This window comes from Zeus faber, assembly GCF_960531495.2.
Source record: "Zeus faber genome assembly, chromosome: 21".
NCBI lineage: Eukaryota > Metazoa > Chordata > Actinopteri > Zeiformes > Zeidae > Zeus > Zeus faber.
In genome coordinates this window covers 25,959,330-25,981,263 of record NC_137208.1, presented here as the reverse complement: position 1 = coordinate 25,981,263, position 21,934 = coordinate 25,959,330, and the positions used below count along the sequence as shown (strand labels likewise).

The 21,934-nt window shown below is 42.9% G+C and overlaps 1 protein-coding gene across 2 annotated transcripts; it reads left to right on the top strand.

Moving 5' to 3' along the window:
• The first annotated feature begins 874 nt into the window (after nucleotides 1-874).
• cmasa (cytidine monophosphate N-acetylneuraminic acid synthetase a) lies at nucleotides 875-21,766 on the top strand. Of its 2 annotated transcripts, none has more exons than XM_080022805.1 (8): nucleotides 875-1,197; nucleotides 3,512-3,654; nucleotides 6,059-6,214; nucleotides 6,568-6,701; nucleotides 16,732-16,826; nucleotides 18,470-18,641; nucleotides 19,157-19,322; nucleotides 20,642-21,766. In XM_080022805.1, the coding sequence occupies exons 1-8, from the start codon at nucleotides 983-985 to the stop codon at nucleotides 20,854-20,856; spliced, it is 1,296 nt and encodes a 431-aa protein (XP_079878931.1). In that variant the 5' UTR covers nucleotides 875-982; the 3' UTR covers nucleotides 20,857-21,766. The 2 variants fall into 2 exon arrangements, with proteins under 2 accessions (XP_079878931.1, XP_079878930.1); XM_080022804.1 differs by having other exon boundaries at nucleotides 6,565-6,701.
• Nucleotides 21,767-21,934: the final 168 nt, after the last annotated feature.

Here is a 21,934-nt window from a genome sequence, read left to right as displayed (position 1 = left end):
CCAGTGTGTTTTAATGTTACATGCGTTTTATTTTGGTGCGTTCACTTATTGAACGAATAAAAATAATAAAATTAAATAAAGCACCGTGCGTAACCGGGACGCTTCCAGTCACTCTATATTGTGTGCGTAATTGAACGTTATCCGTAGATCATTTCACAAGCATTCAAACCTAGAAATAGGTAATAATAATAATCGGACACACAAAATAAATTCCCTACATGTTTAATGGAATGTCCCTCTCCCTCGCGCGCGGCGCGCCAAGGTGAATTGAAGAGCAGAGCAAAAGCCCCTGAACGCAGTCAATGATGATAACTAAACAATGATTGTTGTGTTCATATTTTATATCACACATAGCAATTAAACAAACGAAATGCAAAAAATATACCAGTTAACTAACATATTATTAAACATTTGAAATGTAGCATTTAAGTGTGTTTTCCCTGTGTTGTTTAGGTTGTTGTTTAATAAATCAGAAACTGATGGCGCAGCTCTATATTGTACCCTTTATATATGCATTATTTTTCATACCAAAAATGTATTGCGCTGGTCAGCTGGTACTTGGCTAAAATAAATATATCAAAGAGGTTGAAGAAACCACCGGACTAGGCTGTGGAGGTTGTCAGCGCATGCGTATATCTGAAACTGCGCCCATGCGAATGTCGCAAACTGGTGGCGCATGCGCACGTATAAAACGGTGGGTCTGGAACGGCTGCGTCTCCAACTGGCGCTTTCGTGCTCTGCAATTGGATAATATTCGCTCGATTTTTCCGAGTTCGGAACTCTACGGAACGCACCATATGGTAACGTCATAGTGGGATGTATTATGAAGTAACACCGGAACTAATAATTTTGTTTCCGGCAAGGGCTGAGCGTATGGGAGAGTTAACTGGACACGTAACCGCACTTTCTCCCGTTTGTTTCGGTCGTAGCATTTGGTTAGAGCTGTGCTCGCTTTGTTTGTCGGAGCTCTAAATAACTCTGTATGGCGGCGATAAAACGAACCCACCTGGACGTGGGCGACACCTGTACGACCAATCAGGTAAGCGGCGGAGCTGGCGGGAAAAGACACGTAGCAGCTTTAGTTCTGGCACGAGGAGGGAGCAAAGGAATCCCTCTGAAGAACATCAAGATGCTGGCCGGGGTCCCCCTCATCGGATGGGTGTTGAGGGCCGCTCTGGACACTGACATGTTTGACAGGTGGGCAGAAGGTACTAATATTATTCACGGAAGGGCGTCACATTTCCGAATCAAAATTCTGTGACTTATCCATGCAAGCCTTGAGTTTTATACCAACATCAGTTTACAACTAGACAGACTAATTTATTAATTCCCTAAGTGAAATTCAGCAGCTCACATGATCAAAGCAAGTTGGCAATATACATTAAACCAAAACATTAACAAAAAATACAAAACCTGGCGTTATTCAATAAACAAATACATAAATAGAATAACCGACTGTAGATGTAAAAAAATAACAAAAAATCGAACATTTGGCAATATATAATAAACCTAAAATTGAACTAATGAATCTAAATGATGGCCATATACAATCAACCCAAAATGGATGGATGGATGAACAATTAACACAGAATTTGAAATTGTATGTAGATATACTGTGTGTACCAGGGTGCAAAACAAGATGGTTATAACAATATAATATCAGTTGTATTGCCAAAGGTGAGTGGTTTTTTTGTAATGATCTGTAATGATCATGGCATTTATGTTTACAATCACTTGCCATACAAATTATAATTATTAACAATTGAATTGGGATTTTTGTTATGTATATGTCACTATCATAGTATAATTACTTGTGTAATAATACATGGCAATAATTGCTGCTTAAGAGCTATCTATTGAGATTAAACATTGGAACATGAGGATTTGGCTAGACAGTTAATTTGCCTCCACCCAAGGGAATTGCATCTAATTCAGGTGTTATATGTTGCATTTCATTTCTAACATTGGCTTAGGATTCCCTTGACATTTGAATGGAAACATGATTTCAGACTAACGATACAAAAGGATTATGATCTACTCAAATAATAATGCAATCAGGTGATGATGCAATAATTGGGACAACTCTAGTACAGCGTTTTTAAGTGTTAATGGGTATTAAGGTAGCAGATTGTCTGGGCAAGACATATTAATGAGGAACACCTCATGAACCTCGGCGCGCCTGCAGTGTCTGCACAGTGGCCCCGCTGTGCTGCTCAGTTTTCTCAGAGCGGCAAAATACCCAGAACCGGAGCTGGGGGTCCATGTGCCTTTTCTTTTTATTTTGAGCACCTGCCTCAAAGTCTCTGTACAGGACTGTAGAGGGTAAGTGAGACCCGATGACCAGTAGTTACTCGACAGCTCTGAGCGGAGAGGGGGAGAACCTCCGACCCCTCTCTCTCTCTCTCTCCCTCTCTCCTTCTCTCCCTCTCTCCCTTTCCGCTCGTTTCAGAACATGGCACAATGCTCAGATATTTCCTGGCGAATAAAAAAAATAAATTGTCCGTCATCAATGTCATGACGGAGTCAATCGCCGATAGACAATTTAATCGTAAATCTGCCCAAGCCTACTAGCCACTGCATACCGGGAACACCCCACAAGACCTGCCATTTTGGAGATGCTCAGACCCAGTTGCCTAGCCATCACAATTTGGCCCTTGTCAAAGTCGCCCAGATACTTACGCTTGCCCATTTTTCCTTCTTGCAACACATAAACTTCAAGAACTGACTGTTCACTTGCTGCCTAATATATCCCACCCCTTGACAGTGCAATTGGAACGAGACGAACAATGTTATTCACTTCACCTGTCAGTGGTTTTAATGTTGTGGCTGGTGGTTTTAATGTTGTGGCTGATCCATGTAAATCAGATGACGTCATTTAATCTAATGCATAACACAAATTATTTTTTTATTTGGAGTTCAATGCAAACTCCACTGAAAATCACCAACTGTCTGAAATAAGTAGCAGGCCACTGCTCCACTGCCTTCCGTCCCCACTACACCACTGCTCTTTAAACCCATACATTTATTTTAAAAGAACTAACAAGCAAATTGCTTGCCCTCCCACGAGTGAAAAATGTACATCACTCAGTGTGTCCTGTAACGTGGCTTCTGATTGGGCACCTCTCTCATCCACAATGCTTTCCCACCCAGCCTATGATTATATTCTGGCATCAGGAATATGGCGGGATTGTCTTTGTAGAAGGCTTTGTAGCCCCCTTTGACCTGTGTGTAGCAGTGATCCTGTGCTGGTGAAATTGCGGCTAGATGTGTTTTTGTATTAAAATCCCCAAACACAATTAGGGTTGTGTTTAGCACATCATGTAGTGTTGATTGTGCCATGCACCGTCTAGGATATATATTGGATATTGTCTTGTGAAAGTTATACCCTTAGCTAAACTTTCTTCATTTGTAAAATGTTTTGTTTTTTTCTCAAAGTGGATCATGTCATTAGCAGTACTCTATTTCACTCACAAACTATGAACAATTACTTGTAATTTATTTCATTTCCTAGTGTGTGGGTATCTACTGATCATGATGAGATAGAGAAGGTAGCGAAAGCTTGGGGCGCCATGGTGCATCGTAGGAGCCCCGAGGTTTCTAGAGACTCTTCCAGTTCTTTGGAGACTATCCAGGAGTTTATGAGACTCAACCCAGGTATTCGCACGTGTGTGTGTGTGTGTGTGTGTGTGTGTGTGTGTCCTTGGTCACACCTATTCAAGGGCTTTTCTTAATTAAAAATATTTGTTGAATAATATTTAGTACATGAAGACGATGAAATAAAGTTTAAAAAAATAATCTAAATGTATTAAAGATTCTTCAAAATACTCTCTTGATGACGACTTTGCAGTCTTGGCATTCTTTCGATGAGCTTCATGAGGTAGTCACCTGGAATGCTTTTCAATTAACCGGTGTCATTGTTAAAAGTAAATTTGTGGAATTTCTTTCCTTCTTAATGCTTCTTAAAATATATATAAAAAACACTTCATATCATCATATACTGCGATCCTATTAATAAAGTCATATGTTTAAATTTTCCTGCCATAAGATGAGCTCAAGATTCAAGGTTTATTTGTCACATACATATACATATGTTCATACATCAATATTGTTTTAAAATATTACTGTATTTTAGTACAATTCAAGATTCAAGATTCAAGATTTTTTATTTGTCACATACATATACAGTGGGGCAAAAAAGTATTTAGTCAGCCACCAATTGTGCAAGTTCTCCCACTTAAAAAGATGAGAGAGGCCTGTAATTTTCATCATAGGTACACTTCGACTATGAGAGACAGAATGGGGGGGAAGAATGCAGGAAATCACATTGTAGGATTTTTAATGAATTAATTGGTAAATTCCTCGGTAAAATAAGTATTTGGTCACCTACAAACAAGCAAGATTTCTGGCTTTCACAGACCTGTAACATTTTCTTATAGAGGCTCCTCTGTCCTCCACTCGTTACCTGTATTAATGGCACTTGTTTGAACTCGTTATCAGTATAAAAGACACCTGTCCACAACCTCAAACAGTCACACTCCAAACTTCACTATGGCCAAGACCAAAGAGCTGTCAAAGGACACCAGAAACAAAATTGTAGCCCTGCACCAGGCTGGGAAGACTGAATCTGCAATAGGTAAGCAGCTTGTTGTGAAGAAATCAACTGTGGGAGCAATTATTAGAAAATGGAAGACATACAAGACCACTGATAATCTCCCTCGATCTGGGGCTCCACGCAAGATCTCACCCCGTGGGGTCAAAATGATCATAAGAACGGTGAGCAAACATCCCAGAACCACACGGGGGGACCTAGTGAATGACCTGCAGAGAGCTGGGACCAAAGTAACAAAGGCTACCATCAGTAACACACTACGCCGCCAGGGACTCAAATCCTGCAGTGCCAGACTTGTCCCCCTGCTAAAGCCACTACATGTCCAGGCCCGTCTGAAGTTTGCTAGAGAGCATTTGGATGATCCAGAAGAGGATTGGGAGAATGTCATATGGTCAGATGAAACCAAAATAGAACTTTTTGGTAAAAACTCAACTTGTCGTGTTTGGAGGAGAAAGAAAGCTGAGTTGCATCCAAAGAACACCATACCTACTGTGAAGCATGGGGGTGGAAACATCGTGCTTTGGGGCTGTTTTTCTGCAAAGGGACCAGGACGACTGATCCGTGTAAAGGAAAGAATGAATGGGGCCATGTATCGTGAGATTTTGAGTGAAAACCTCCTTCCAGCAGCAAGGGCATTGAAGATGAAACGTGGCTGGGTCTTTCAGCATGACAATGATCCGAAAAACACCACCCGGGCAACGAAGGAGTGGCTTCGTAAGAAGCATTTCAAGGTCCTGGAGTGGCCTAGCCAGTCTCCAGATCTCAACCCCATAGAAAATCTTTGGAGGGAGTTGAAAGTCCGTGTTGCCCAGCGACAGCCCCAAAAAATCACTGCTCTAGAGGAGATCTGCATGGAGGAATGGGCCAAAATACCAGCAACAGTGTGTGAAAACCTTGTGAAGACTTAGAGAAAACGTTTGACCTCTGTCATTGCAAACAAAGGGTATATAACAAAGTATTGAGATGAACTTTTGTTATTGACCAAATACTTATTTTCCACCATAATTTGCAAATAAATTCTTAAAAAATCAGACAATGTGATTCTCTGGATTTTTTTTTCTCATTTTGTCTCTCATAGTTGGGGTATACCTATGATGAAAATAACAGGCCTCTGATCTTTTTAAGTGGGAGAACTTGCACAATTGGTGGCTGACTAAATATTTTTTTGCCCCACTGTACATACTTCCATACATATATGCAGTGAAATGTAATGCAACGGTGATAGCACACTATGTCCTAGGAAAAAATAGAAAATAAAATAAAAAGCAGTTTTGCAATGCTGTAATACATCCATGCGGATGAGGGGTTAACACAAACTCTGCTAACTACATTTATATCCATAAATTATTACAATTTGAAAATGAGATGCAGAATTAGGAAAACTGTTTTGATTCCCTAGTGTATCAACATTTTCTGCACCCTTATCCTCTCACAACTTTGTTTTTGCAGAGGTTGATGTGATATGTAACATCCAGGCAACATCACCCTGCCTCCATCCATTTCATGTGAGGGAGGCCTTAGAGATGATCACCCTGCAGGGCTTCGACTCAGTCTTTGCTGTGGTCAGAAGACATCAGTTCCGTTGGCAGGAGGTCAAAAAAGGAGGTCAGTCCACACTCTTTGCTCTGAGCTCTGGAAACATTTCATTCAGTGATTGCTTAGAGCAATGAGTGGGGCAGTGCACAAGATAACTTGCTGGCAAAGTCTTAATCCTTAAGAAAGAAAGAAAGTTCTTAGTTAAGAAAGTTCTACACACTGCTTATTTTATATTGTATCTTGTTAATTACAAAATATGTCTATTGCAGTGTTTTTGCACACTATTGTTGCTGTCACTGTGCTTGAAGCTCCAAGTGAAGGTCATTGCATTAATATCAGAAGTTGACAAACTTTCCTCTCTCTTTGTCAAGTAATTCATCCTCTGGTTCACCTCACTGACTTGATATTCCTTCCCTTAGCAGGTGAGATGACTAAGCCGTTGAATATTGACCCAGCAAACAGGCCACGGCGTCAGGACTGGGATGGAGAGCTGTGTGAGAATGGGTCCTTCTACTTTTCGACTAGAGAACTCATCCAGAACAAGGGATCTCTGCAGGTGCATATCTGTCAGCAGGTGGAAAAAAACGGCTACATTACTGCCACATACGCATGCATGTGATACTTTCAACACATGCTAACTATAAATGATAAGATTATGGAGCTAGTTACAATCAAGTGTTTACATGGTTAAAACAGTCTGATCTATATAATTCTTCTGTTGAATTTGGAGGGTTGTTTCATTATCTGTGATAAGTATGATCAATGCCACAAAGATAATTATACTCCCTAAATGTTTTAACCTCTTTCAAGACCTGCCCATATCCTTAACATCCAGTTTTTTTAAGACTAAGTGTATAATGATGCAAATTAATTAAATAATATAATATAATATATGGTCTAGCGCAGGGGTGTCAAACTCATTCTGGTCTGGGGGCCGCATACAACTTAATCGGATCTCAAGGGGGCCAGACCAGTAAACTCATTCCAAAATTACCTAGAACTAACAATAAGTCCCCTTTTTTCTTTGTATTAGTGCAAAGAAGAAGAAGTAAATTATAAAAATCTTTATATGCAATGAATTGTCCTTTTTATTAAATATATTATGAACAACCTAAGAGTTTTTAAGAAAAGTATGTGCAATTTTTACAACACTTTTGCCCAGTTTAACATTTATTTAAGTGCATTATGCATAAAAACTGATCACAGTGATTGTACAATGTTGCAAAACATTTATTGACAGTTTTGTGGAAGTTAAAACACTGTCCTGCATGTTAAAATACATCAGAATTTAGAACACGTCAGAATTTATAAATGATTTAAAATCCATTGTCCACATCTGGGAAGCAATTCTGAACACATGAACTGACTCCACACACTTGAAATCTTAAGTGGCAGCTGTTTTAAACAGACATTTGATAAAGTAAATTTGGCCCCTTCCTTGTTAATGCATAACATGTATGCATGTAAAAAAACATACAACATGCATAAGAAAATATGGCATGCATAAAAAATATTTTTTTACTCAGCAAAACTCTTCTGTTGTAAATCTGTTACTGACTAGCACTGACTTTCACAGCAATTACAACAGCAAATATTCACAGCTGTTTATTTTTATAGTGCGATGTTGACAGGAGCATTCCATAAGATTTAGTCTTGCTCAGTATTTGCCCCTGAAACTTGGCATCTTTTAGCCTGCACAAGTCATTTGAGTCTCATTTAAGTGCTTATTTGTGAGCTTTGAGCGCAGCTTTGTTTTATTAATTTTCATTACTGAGAAAACCTGCTCACAAAGATAGGTAGTCTCGAACATGGACAACATTTTTGCAGCCAGTGCTGTCAATTTAGGATAGCCTGGTTGGAGATATTTGTAAAATGTGTCCAAGCCCACAGAAGCAAATTTGTCCTTCAATTCTACATCACACTGCAAATCAATGATTTCAAGTTGCATTTCAACGGGCACATCAGAAGCTCTGACTGTGAATGGTGAGCGAAAAAATGCGAATTCTGTCTCGAGTTCGCTAAAGACCTGAAATCATTTCCCAAACTCCCTCAGCAACCCTGAAATCTTGTCTTTGTACTGTTTCACGTCAGGATTAACACTTGCTGCGCACACATCTCTGAGACAGGGAAAATGAGCAAGGTCACCGCTTGCCATCTGCGTCTCCCATAACGCGAGCTTTAACTTGAATGCATGTATGCTGTCATAATACTGTGTTACAATTCTTTTGCGTCCTTGCAACATTTTGTTCAGATTATTCAAGTGCTCTGTAATATCAACCATAAATGCAAGGTCCTGCAGCCAAAGTGGGCACTGTAATTCCTTAACAGGTTTCCCCACGTAGATCAAAGAAGCACTTCAGCACAGCACCTCTGCTTAACCATCTTACTTCAGTGTGGTATGGCAGACCATGGGTAATGTTACAGTCACTGAGAAGGCTTTCAAACTGACGATGATTGAGACCTCTGGCTCAGATGAAATTAACAGTTCGGACAACCACCTCCATGACGTGATCCATTTTTAACGCCTTGCAACATAATGCCTCCTGATGCAAAATGCAACGAAATGTCCAAAAATCACCCCCTCCATTTGCGGCTTGTACTTTCTCTCTGAACTTTGTCACAACACCTGCCTTTTCCCCGATCATTGACGGCGCACCATCAGTAGCCAGGCTTACGGCGCGGGACCAGTCCGCCCGACTCTGTCCAGCCCTTCAACGACGGAGCGGAAAATGTCCACAGCTGTTGTGGTGTCGGTCATAGGCACCAACTCGAGAAACTCCTCTGTAACAGTCAAAGTTTCGTCAACTCCACGAATGAATATGGCCAGTTGAGCGACGTCCATAATATCAGTACTCTCATCAATTGCAACAGAAAATGCCAGGAATGACTCCGATTTGCTGGCTGTCCAAATCTGCCGATAGTTCCGAAATCCTGTCTGCCACGGTATTTCTCGTCAAGCTAATATTGGCAAAAGCTTGTCGCTTCTCAGGACACACAATTTCGGCAGCCTTCAGCATACAGTTTTTGACGAATTCCCCCTCACAATATGGCTTTGAGGCTAATGCTATTTGGCTTGCAATTACGTAGCTGGCTTTCACCGCAGCATCACTGACCTCTCGGCTCCGGGTGAAAACAGATTGCTGTTTCCTCAAACCCGCCAACAATTCATTTACCTTCTGTTTTCTCAGTTCTCCGTGCAAGCTGTTGTATTTTTCACCATGCTGAGTTTCATAGTGGCGCCGAATATTGTATTCCTTAAGCACCGAAACTTGCTGCATGCACACCAGGCACACGGGTTTCCCATTTACCTCCGTGAACATATAGGAAGAGGTCCATTTTTCTTGAAAAATCCGGCACTCTGTGTCCACTTTTCTCTTTTTTGACAAAGACATTTCACTGAAGAGGGGGCCAGGGTCAACAGAAAAAGCGGGTAAAACGATAGAACTGACTAACACACAGCGCCACTAGCGGACAATATAGGAACTGCAGATTTTAAAGAAAATGAAGTTTATTGTTATTTTTTTCAATAATGCAGATTTATCCCGCGGGCCGGACTGAACCCCCTGGCGGGCCGGTTCCGTCCCACGGGCCGTACGTTTGACACCCCTGGTCTAGCGGTTGCGGTGTGTTGTATAGCAAGCCTGCCGACAGCAGAGATTTAAAAAAAATAAATAAAAAATGCCAACACCTAGGACACAGCCATGAAGGTGGTCTGGACTTTTATTATTATTTTATTACTTGTTGTTATTTGGTTGCTAATGCTAAGTGTTGGTGCAATGGCAACCTCAATGCAGGTCTAAATGAAGAGAATATATCTTTATTGTCATTGTACAAGTAGGATACAACAATTTGTCTTCTGCATTTGACCCATCCTAGAGCAGGCGGGGAATCACTCGGCTCGTGCGTCGATGAAGAACGCAGCTAGCTGCGAGAACTAATGTGAATTGCAGGACACATTGATCATCGGCACTTAGAACGCACCTTGCGGCCCCGGGTCAACCCGGGGCTACGCCTGTCTGAGAGTCGCATTGGCAATCAATCGGGAAGCGAGCGCCGGCGGGGGGATCCTCTGCGCGCCGTTTCTCGCGGTTGGGGTTCTGTCGCAGGCCTGCGAAAGCAGCCTACGTCCCCCTAAGTGCAGACGCGCCGAGCGGAAGACAGCGGCGTCCCCGGGCTGACTGGGAATTCCTTGTTCATGGGAAACAGTTGCAATTCCCAATCCTCATCACAAGCGGCATTCAGCGGGTTACCCGCGCCTGTCGGCGAAGAGTAGGCACGCGCTGATCCGCTCAGTGTGCCGCGCGTGCAGCCCCGGACATCTAAGGGCATCACAGACCTGTTATTGCTCAATCTCGTGTGACTGTACGCTACTTGTCCCTCTAAGAGGTTTTTGACGCGGACCGCACGGGGCCGCGTAACTATTTAGCCTGCCAGAGTCTCGTTCATTGTCGAAATTAACCAGACAAATGGCTCCACCGACTACGAACGGCCATGCACCACCACCCACAGAATCGAGAAAGAGCTATCAGTCTGTCAATCCTTTCCGTGTCCGGGCCGGGTGAGGTTTCCAGTGTTGAGGCAAATTAAGCCGCAGGCGCCACTCCTGGTGGTGCCCTTCCGTCAATTCCTTTAAGTTTCAGTTTTGCAACCATACTCCCCCAGGAACCCAAAGACTCTGGTTTCCCGGGTAGCTGCCCGGCGGGTCATAGGAATAACGGCGGCGGGTCGCTAGACGGTATCGGATCGTCTTTGAACCTCCGACTTTCGTTCTTGATTAATGAAAACATTCTTGGCAAATGCTTTCGCTTTCGTGCGTCTTGCGTCGGTCCAAGAATTTCACCTCGGGCGGCGCAATACGAATGCCCCCGGCCGTCCCTCTTAATCATGGCCCCAGTTCAGAGAGAAAACCCACAAAATAGAACCCTAGTCCTATTCCATTTTTCCTAGCTGCGCTATTTGGTTCAACCGGGCCTGCTTTGAACACTCTAATCTTTTCAAAGTAAACGCTCCGAACCCCACGGGACACTCAGTCAAGAGCATCCAGGGGGTGCCGAGAGGGCAGGGGCCTGGATGGGCGGTGGCACGCCTCGCGGCGGACCGTCAGCCCGGCCCCGAAATCCAACTACGAGCTTTTTAACTGCAGCAACTTTAAGATACGCTATTGGAGCTCGAATTGCCGCAGCTGTTGGCACCAGACTTGCCCTCCAATAGGTACCCGTTAAAGGATTTAAAGTTTACTCATTTCAATGACAGGGCCTCGAAAGAGTCCTGTATTGTTATGTTTTTGTCACTACCTCCACGTGTCATGAGTAATTTGCGCGCCTGCTGCCTTCCTTGGATGTTGTAGCCAGTTCTCAGGCTCCCTTTCTGGAATCGAACCCTGATTCCCCATTACCCGTGGTCACCATGGTAGGCACAAGAAGTACCATTGAAAGTTGATAGGGCAGAAATTCAAATGAGTAGTCACCGCCGCGGAGGGCTCACGATCGGCCCAATGTTATCTAGAGTCACCAAAACGGCCGGGGCGCACCCATGGAAGTGGGACACCCCGCTAAGGTTTAAGATCTGATAAATGCACGCATCCCTGCAAGGGTCAGTCGGCAGAGGCCGCGGGGAGACAGTCCGTCCATTAGCCAATGGAATTGGCATCTCCCGGGCACACGGCCCGCATGCGTAGGACAACTGGGGCAGACGGGGCAGCCCCATTTCGCTTGTGCCGTTTTGCATCGGCGCCGTGGGGCTTCAAGACGGCCGTCGTCTCGGGCCCCGAGCGGCCGCTGTGCAGGTTGGGGACACCTGTAGGTCGTGAGTATGCGAACCAGCTGGAGGAACGGCGCGGGGCCCTCACGTGGGGGGTCACTCTTGCATCTCGGTTGAGTCTAGCAAGGGGCGTCTGGGCAGAGACACACAGTGGTGGTGCTGCTGCTGCTGCTGCTGCTGCTGGTGTGTCGGTACACCCTGTTCTCACTCACTCCTGCAGCTTGTCCCTCTGAGACCCTGCCTCCTTATATACGGTGAGGAGGTGTTTTAGTAACATGAGTCTTTACAGGAGGTATCCTACGCCAGGCGAGCAGTGCGTGTGACTCGGGGGGCCATGAGAGCTTCCCTCTGCCCCTGGTCCCGTGGTTCTAGCCCACTGGGAAGTGCTCCGTCCGGGACAGGGGACCCAGTCGCGTTCTGGGCCCCAAACCGGGGTTTTGTCATCGTCTCTTTATCCCCAGAGAAGTGCGTGCGACTCGGGGGCCACGAGAGCTTCCCTCCGCACCTGGTCACTTGGTTCTAGAACCCACTTCCCGGTGCCGGGTAAAACGGGGAGAACGAAGGAGGCCAGGATCACCCCTCTAGAGCATCAAAATTAAAGAAGAAGAAGAAGAAGAAACAGTCTTTATTCGTCACGCAACACAACACACTACAACACATGCTTGCACACACACACACATGCACATGCTTTGATGGTGGCCGGTGAAATGGATCCTCTGCATTTGACCCATCCTGGCTTGTCCTTCCTCCGGGGGCACAGCCAGGAGCAGTGGGCAGCATACGTGGACGCGCCCGGGGAAAAAAATGGGTGCCAACTGAGCTAGAGGAGGAATGTTAAAATGAAGAAATTCAATGAAGCGCGGGTAAACGGCGGGAGTTTTTGGTTGTCCTTTGCTTGTCCGAGTACCGCTCCCTTGGGAGCGAGGAAATGGATGACATGACGGCTGGATTATACCTTGAGAGCCACGACCACAAAACGGTATGGCATGTGGGAAGTGTCTGCTGGAGGCCGTGGAGCCCATAGTTACAGTCCTCACCTCCCCGTGGTTCACGCAGGGCAATGACCCCTCAGGATTAGCTAAGAAGAATGCCCAACCCGGGTGCCAGTCTGATCAGCTGGCACACGTAGATAGATCACAAAAACACATGCGGACAATGATGGCGATATGCGGCCAGGACCACCCTTCTGGCTTATCAAAACGGGTGCCGACGGGGCTAGAGGAGGGGCTCTTGTTGGTATGGCGAAGCTTCCTCACCCTCGGGTTTGTGGTTGGATTCGAGGTGTCGGAACGAAGCAACCTCCCCAGCGGGCGTTAGGGAAAAGCCAGCTGGTGTGCCAGAAAAGATCCCTAAAAAGAGGAGGGTAAAAACCAACATACCTCAACTCTATATGGACACTTAAACCCGGACGGCTGAGGATCCTTCAGTCGTTGAATCAAGAGCGGTAGTTAACTCCGCTTTAGTGTTCGAGACTAGCGAAACCTTGATTCCGCCACGGCCGGCTGTCACAGAACGAAGCATCATTGATGAGATGGAGGCCTATGCAGTTTTATCAGATGAAGTCACCAACCGCAGCTTACCACCGAGAACCGAGGTCTGGGTGTATGTAGTGCATGTAGTAACTCCAGACCTGACATGCATAACCATTACCTTGCCTTGTCCTGAACTACGATGTCCAGTGTGTGGGGTAGAGGCCAGTGGGATCATGATGTTCGGCAAGCATTGCGCAAACCGACATGGTGGTACACCGGTACTGTACGAGTGTCGTAAGTGTGGGCGGACCATTGCCAACAGTCACTCTATTGCGTGCCACATCCCGAAATGTCGGGGAGCTGTGGGCGGGGAGAAGGAGGAAGGTGAGTTTGCATGCGAACTCTGCAGGCGATGGTTTGAGTCGAAGGTTGGCTCGACGCAACACAAACGACACACTCAGCGAATGTACCTTACCAATTGAAGAGGTTCACGGAGCGTTCCGTGAACGATGGGGTGGGACAGGGCAATTCCACGGGCTCGGCAAGTTCCGATCCTCATCAAAAGCTCGAAATGAGGAGTTCTACATGCCAATCCCGGCTGTAGAGGTGAGAGAAAACCTGGCGAACATGAAAAACGGTTCGGTCCCGAGTCCCGACGGAATCAGGAAACAAGCACTGCTTGACTGGGACCCTGGTGGTGAACAACTTGCATGGCTGTTCACGGCATGGTTGATCCATGGAGTCATACTGTAGGAATTCAAGGCATGTCGAACAAATCTGCTACCAAAGTCCGGGAATGCAGACGATCTCAAGAGCACTGATGGCTCAGGCCCGGTGATTATTGGTTCCCTGGTTCTGAGGCTGTTTTCTAGGATTCTGATGATGAGGCTATCCGGAGCCTGTCCATTGAATCCTAGGCAACGGGGGTTCCTCGCCGCCTCGAGTGGTTGCATGGAAAATCTTATGATCCTGAGCGGGATCATAAAGCGCTCGAGGTCGGAGGGTGAACAGCTAGCAGTAATATTTGTCGACTTTGCTAAAGCATTTGACTGCATAGCCCATGAGCATATTCAATGTGCTCTGGAGCAACGACATCTGGACAAACATGTAACTGAGTTAATCAGAAACTCATACGTGGACTGCGTGATGAGGGTGGGTAGGGTAGCATGCGGATTGGAGTTAAGCAAGGTGATCCAATGTCGCCCCTGGGGTTTCCCGGTAGGCGCTAGGGGAAAATGGCCTTCATGCAGTACTACAGTGCTCACTGAATTTGGACTATCAGTAGCGAGGAGGGTGAGGTTTGCCAAGCTGATTAACCAGAGGGCCCTGCTGTACTCCCTGGATGTACTTAGGGATTTTCTGCGCTAGACAGCAAGGCGAACAGGTGTTCATGTACACCCTCTTGGCCAGGAGAGCCGGGTAATACGGGGAGAACGAAGGAGGCCAGGATCACCCTTCTAGAGCATCAAAATGGGTGCTAGAGGAGGAGCTCATGTTGGAGTGACAAAACCTCCTCAAGTTTGCCGGGCTGACTAGCTGGAGGGTCCTGTTATACTCCATCAACCTGTTACAATCCGTAATGGGCTTCAGGGCTATCTGTGTGGGTCAGCACGGTGAACAGGAGTCCCTGTACACCCTTCTGGCTGGGAAACGCTGGGTAAAGTGTAGGGGGCGGTGGGAGCTCGTAATGATTAATGAGTGGTGGGTGGTTGCCAAGCCTCCAGTATGCTCAATTCATGCGACACTCCCGATGTCATTGGACTGGCTGATTAACCAGGAATGACCCCTCAGGTCTGGGAACAGGGCCGGATGGTGTCTATCATTCGGTCCCACTTGACAAGCCAAATGCCTTGTCATCTAATTAGTGACGCGCATGAATGGATGAACGAGATTCCCACTGTCCCTACCCACTATCCAGCGAAACCACAGCCAAGGGAACGGGCTTGGCAGAATCAGCGGGGAAAGAAGACCGCCACAGAGCTCTGACTCATGTGACCCATCCAACTCCAGCTCTTTTGGTCAGGTGCACCAACAGGAGTATTAACCCTAACATGCATGTATTTTGATGGTGGGAGGAAACCCATGCAAATACGGGGAGAACAGGCAAACTCCTGACAGAAAGTACTTGGGATGGCTGGGATTTAAACCCAGAACCATCTTGCTGTGAGCCAACATTGCTAACCACTGAGCCACTGTGTGAGGGCGATTTCAGGGCCCTCCAACACAGGCAAGTGGGTCAAAAACACCAGTTTTATTGTAGCGAGTGGGCAAGGTGGAACAAGCCTGGAGCAGGTGGCTGAAGCCCCCCACCCCCCACAGACACATAATGTCATGACAAGGGTTCCTCTCCTGTATGTGTGGGGATTGAGGTTTTACCTGTTTTCGTGATAATTATAATTTTTGTAGAGGTTCTGCCTTTCATTATTTTGTTGTAGTTTTGTTGTTTCCCCTGTTTCCATAGAATTTATTTTATTTTCTGTCACTACTTTTTTACTTTTTCTAAATATTTGTTGTATGTGGGTCATATGAAATTTACGTAAATTATTTTGAAAGGGTCTTCGTAAAATACATCCAACGATTGCATCTTATGTACACAATATATTTTTTTAAGTTTTTAGTTATTTATATTTCAAAAACTTTTTACTGACCCCCTGACTAAGGCTATGTTCACACTGCAAGCCTTTGTGCTCAATTCGGATTTATTGCTCAGATCAGATTGTTTTACTTGGCTGTTCATAGTTTTTTTTTGTTTTTTGTTTTTTTATGTGGCTAATATCAGATTCCAGTGTGAACGGGTCATGGTCCTGAACTGACCCTGGCATGCGCAGAAGTAACAAAGATGTCACACGCAACACGCTGTCGAACCAAAGTAAACAAGGCGGGCAAATGAAGGGTTGTTGTCGGCACATGGGACTATGTGCCTCGGCCCAAGCTTGCGGATGAGATCTTTAAATCCAGACAGGGGCAGACAGGTGAGCAATAAATCCAGATTGAGCAATAAAGCTTGCAGCGTGAATGTAGCCTTAGAGGACAGAAAGCTGCCCGATGCACAGTTGTTGAGCGTTATTACTCTGGGTTGGCTGATTTGAGCTGGTTAAGAAATCATCAGGTCCAGCTGGTTTAAAACTAATAGAGGATTCATGGAGGAAATGTCTGGCTTCACATTGGCCCATATAAGGGATACCAGATTCCCATGTAATTAAGTATTCCTTTATTAATCCAAGTTTCTACCAATTATTATTGACTACCAGGTGCGATTGAATACTATTTGTGTGAATAATTAGAAAAATGTGCTTCAAACTTCCTGATGCAGTGATATTTAACCCCTCTTTTTACGTTATTTCCACATTCTAGGGCGGAAGGATTGCCTATTATGAGATGCTTCCAGAGTATAGTGTTGACATTGACGTGGACATTGACTGGCCTGTAGCTGAACAAAGAGTTCTAAGGTGCGATACACCCAGGGGTTGAATAAGAGATTTTTTGAAAAATATGAAAGATGAGGGTTCCCTAAAAAGATTGAAGGGTTCTCTTGCCATCGTTGCCATTTTTTTCTATATGGGCCTTCCAGAACGGATCAAACTCACTCATAACTTTGACTCCCATAAGATTCCCATTATAACACCAAACATTTGGACTATTACAAGTTATGTTTTGGCCAGAATATGTCAAGTTCTTCTGCAGTAGGGTTTATATTTCTGATCTTATTAAACCCCAAGACTTCTGCTGAATTTAAGACTTTCCTTCATACTTTCCTGCTAGACTTGCCTATTCTAGAAGAACACCTCACCCAACTAAATTGATTAAAGTTCCTAATCACTTGCCTTCATAACATCATAACAGTTCATATAATCATCCAGTTCATACCTGCCTCATCTTTAATTTTGTTAAAAATTTGTCTTAAAATGTTTTAAATATAACTAATTGTAGACACACTATATCACTCATTCTAGAGTAATTGGGTAGGTGGATGCATCCCAACATGCAGAGAATTTCCCAGCTATTTAGTTGACTATCCAAATCTCAAATTAACATTCAATTCACTTAACATTCAATTCACTCAGTCTGAAACTTGCTATATTTGCAATTAATCGGTTTCAATGGCTTTCCATTGTCACTATGAGGTCATAGAATGTTGAAAAAGAAAAAATGGACTGGACTAGTTCTTGAAAAGAAGATTAAACTTTTTTTGAAACTGCCCATATAGTGTGTAAAATGTCTCAATTGTTGAGCATTCAGGGATGGGATGAAACCAACATTTTATTAAGTCTTTATGGAACAATAGTTCTTTTAAAAAACAATACACGTAATAGAACAACTAAACGGTTATTGAGACCCTCAATCCTTGTCGAATTATTGATTATATTTCATGTTATTGTATAACTTGTTCTTGACTATATTTCTATTGAAGTAAAAATTGTTTTTCATGAACTTGTTTTTTGGCTTCTAGGCTTTCTTAAACAGCATTTGGGGAACGCACTTCCAAATTGCCTTCAACACCCAGCTGTATTGTTAGCTGCTTGGGGGTCACATAGAAAAGCCTGCCTATTGACTAATTAAGTCTCTTGTAATCACAATAATCACAATTCACCAAACACCATTTTTTGCTTCAGTATGCACATCATCTACAAAAGCAATCATCAAAGCAAATCATTTATAAAGAAAAATCAAATAAAAAAAACTGGGCATATAGAATTGTTAACAAAAAAATATTTATTATAATTGTTAACTTTTTGCTAGCAGAGGTTTTGTTATAGATGTGCATGTAGAAAAATTGTTTAACCAGTATCACAAAGGAGAGTATCACATCTCTCTTTTGTGATACTGGTTAAACTATTTTTTTGGGGGAAGCTAAGTCAGTCAAATAAAACCCTAGCTATGTTACCTCCCTTTTTTTTTTTTTTTTTTTTTTTAGCTATTACTGACCCTGTTCCCTTTTATGTCTGTTTTTAGCTGCTGCGAATCTGTATATGCAATGGTAATAGGGTGCAGTTACTTCTTTTAATTCACTCTTTGGCTCATGGGATGTCTACACAAATAGCATTTCAGTTTTTCTTCTCCTTTTTTCCCCGTCTGCACTTTCCCCCCAAAGATATGGTTACTTTGGCCGGGAAAAGCCTGAGGTGGTTCAGTTAATGCTATGCCATATATCTGGATGCCTGACAGATGGACAGATTAGTCTCTGTTTATCCGGAGAAGAGATGGTTTCCATCAACACGAGAGATACCACGGGTATCCGCATGCTGAGGAAAGAAGGAGTCCAGGTATGCCAATGAACTGATTTTAATTTACACCCCCAATTGTTTCAGCCAAACCCAAATATGGGTGACCCATTCTGCATATTGGTGACAGAGAAGAAGCTAGTTATATTTGAATGATTAATGGATGAAGTATGAGATAATGCACAGCTGGATATTATTATGAATCATTGCACAGCTCTGTGGACTTCTTGATTCTGATTAGTCAATAGCAGCAAACAGTTATTTCTGAATAATCAGTTACTTCCATTGCTACTGGTTACCTGGTTTCACATCCAAATCAAGGAATAAGTACAAGTGACTTGTGGTGAATAATAGTGATTTGAAGAGTGACTTCAAAAGATAACTGTCTGAAGTGTTTTATTAAATTGACACTTGATTTACTTAACCATTTTAATTGATTTTTTTTAAATTAATGCATATAATAATAATAATAATAATAATAATAGGTTATTCTCTACAACCAACCGTACACCATACAATACAAACTTGACTTCTGCTCTGCATGAATCCTCCTTCAGGTGGTGCTGTTGACTTCAATTGAGGAGCCCATGACCAAAGCGCTATGTGACAAACTGTCCCAGAAGACAGGTTGCCCAGTCATGCACATTGGAGTGGAGCCTCTGGGTGATGTAGAGAAGATGATGAAGGAGAGAGGCCTGTATTGGGAAGTGGTGGCATACATGGGTAAAACAAACTATTTATTTTAAATGTATTATCATTGAATCCAAAGGAATCGTTCATATGTCTTTAGGTCTATCACTGTTTTATACTTAGGTTTCCTACTAGCAGCATTCAAGGCTTTTCTTCATACTGGACATATGGCTCCATACTCCCATCAAGAGTTGAAACAAATAATGGGGGACAAATCCACATTTTATGTCCAGTGCAAAAACTCACTCCACATTTCAGGCAAATCTAATATAATGCCACAGTAATCTGAATCTCACCTTGCAAATTTGAGCCGTTATTTTTTTACATTCACTTTCAGTGCTTAATTCCCTGTTCGCTGAGAGTATTTTCATTGCTGTGCCAGTGTTATTACTTGTGTTAGACTAAAATGTGTAACCTCCACATTGTGTTTACAACATTGACAGGAAACCATTTTATGTAAGTAAATTGTTCTGAAGAGCATTCGCTTTTATGGATCTGTATGAAAAAACTTAATATGTTTTATGTTGAGACTTGCAAACTATCTTTGCATTACCTCCTGTATGGTTGTTCCAAGGATATTCCTGAGAAACACTTTCCTCATCTCTTGCTTTGAAATACTTTCAAGATGTTAAGTATTTTTAACAACATTTAAAAAATGCTGGGTATATGTGTTTAGTAAATTAATTTATATATATTTAAGACGGAATACCTTGTCTATGCTTGTTGTTGATGGTGATCATCGGGTGGTGTTGGGGAGGAGTTGTACAGAACAGCCATGAACAAGAATAGCCGTGAGCTGGGAGTCAAAAGTGTGCAGCAATGTACCCAGATAAGCTGAAGTTATGATTCTCTCTCAGGGACACTAATTTCTCCGCCAAAATAAGTCATTTTTGGAAGAGCTCCACAAAACAAAAGCAGTTGACCTACTATTTGGTTCCTGTCCATTATTCACTGGAAGTCCTCCGCTGCACATTTCTGAATTAGTTTTCAACCGACTCAAATTAACAAAGAGTTGGAAAATCGAATGACTTAACTGATTAACTAGTCAAGAACCCATCCTCACATTTCATCATTAAGGAAATGGGAAGAGCCAATTATAAGTTGTGATTTTAATATAGTGGTCTTATGTGATAATCACCTTGTATTACTCGAACATTAACTTTATTAGATTGGTAAGCCCCGTCACTTGTGTTGGCTTGTACAGGAATAATAGGATCTCTGTGATATTAGAAAAGGAAACCTAATAAATCTATAAGGAAAGGTGGACTGTTTCAGATCAGCCTAGATTCCTATATGGATCTGCTTTATAATGAGTTGATGTGAGTTGATCAGTTTTTCTCTTCTCTCCTCAGCTAATGATGAGCCACATATCAAGTGTCTGAAACTTGCAGGTCTCAGTGCAGTGCCTCAAGATGCCTCAATGGTAGCCATCAACGCAGCAAAGTACATGTGCAGAAGTATTGGTGGCAAGGGAGCAATCAGAGAGTTTGCTGAGCACATCCTTCTACTCAAAAAGAAGGCACAGTCACAGATGGATCGGGACCGAATCAACAGACATAACTTCTGAGTTAAAATAATCCATGAAGAAAAGGTTCAATAGAACTGCAGACTTTCAAATTGAACATTGAAAGTGATGCATTGGTATTGCAATGTAATGCACTATACTTGTCACTGTTACATCCTCATTTTGTTGTAGTTTTTAATTGCCTTTAAGTCTTAAATTGTGTCATCAATCAATGACAAAAATATGATAAGAATCCTGTCATCCTTCTTTCTTTTGTAATTATTTTGTAAGTAGGGGTTAGGATAGTAAGCTACCACAGCGTTGAGGACGCCTTGTTGCGTGTTACTTCATTCTATCCATTTGGTCCATTTTTTACCATGATCCCCAAATATATACAAGAAACAAAATGATTTTTCCGTTTTTACAAATTTTGTCACTGAATTATGAAAACAAGCCTACTGGTCTTAGAACCAAGGGAAATGTGCAATTTTTGCTTAATACTGTAAAAGCAAATAGTTTGCTGCATTGCTGTGGACTATCATTCTTCAAAATCTCAAGCTAGGCAAATTGATAATTAAACTCATTAAAATAATTTAAAATCAATATTCTGTGTCAATGTATTACCTTGTTTAGTAAGTAGCTGTATAAGCAGAATAATTTACAGCCAGGCTCTCATCGTAAAATAACCCAGACATGCTAATCAGGACCCCCATGCCCTTCGGACACACCAGAAGTTAGAAGTGAAGTCCTGGAAGGATGCAAACGTGTCAACAATTACACAATGAAACCCCAAAATTCAACATTATAGTGAAAAAAAAAATAATAATAATATATATATATATATATATATACTGTATATTTGTGTGTGTATGTATGTATATGGTTAAAGGTAAGTTTCTTTCATACAACAGACAATTAATAGTATTGTCATTATAGAACCCAGAATCCTGATTGTGGCACCGCCTGCGCGAGTGCCTCCATAGTTTGCATGACATTTCACTGCATATATGTATGAATGTATGTATATGTATGTGACAAATAAACCTCTAAACCTCTAAATAAACATTACTTTCCAATAACTGAATAGCAACCCCTAATGTAAAGTCATAGCATGATAAAATTCACTCACATTTTGTGAGTG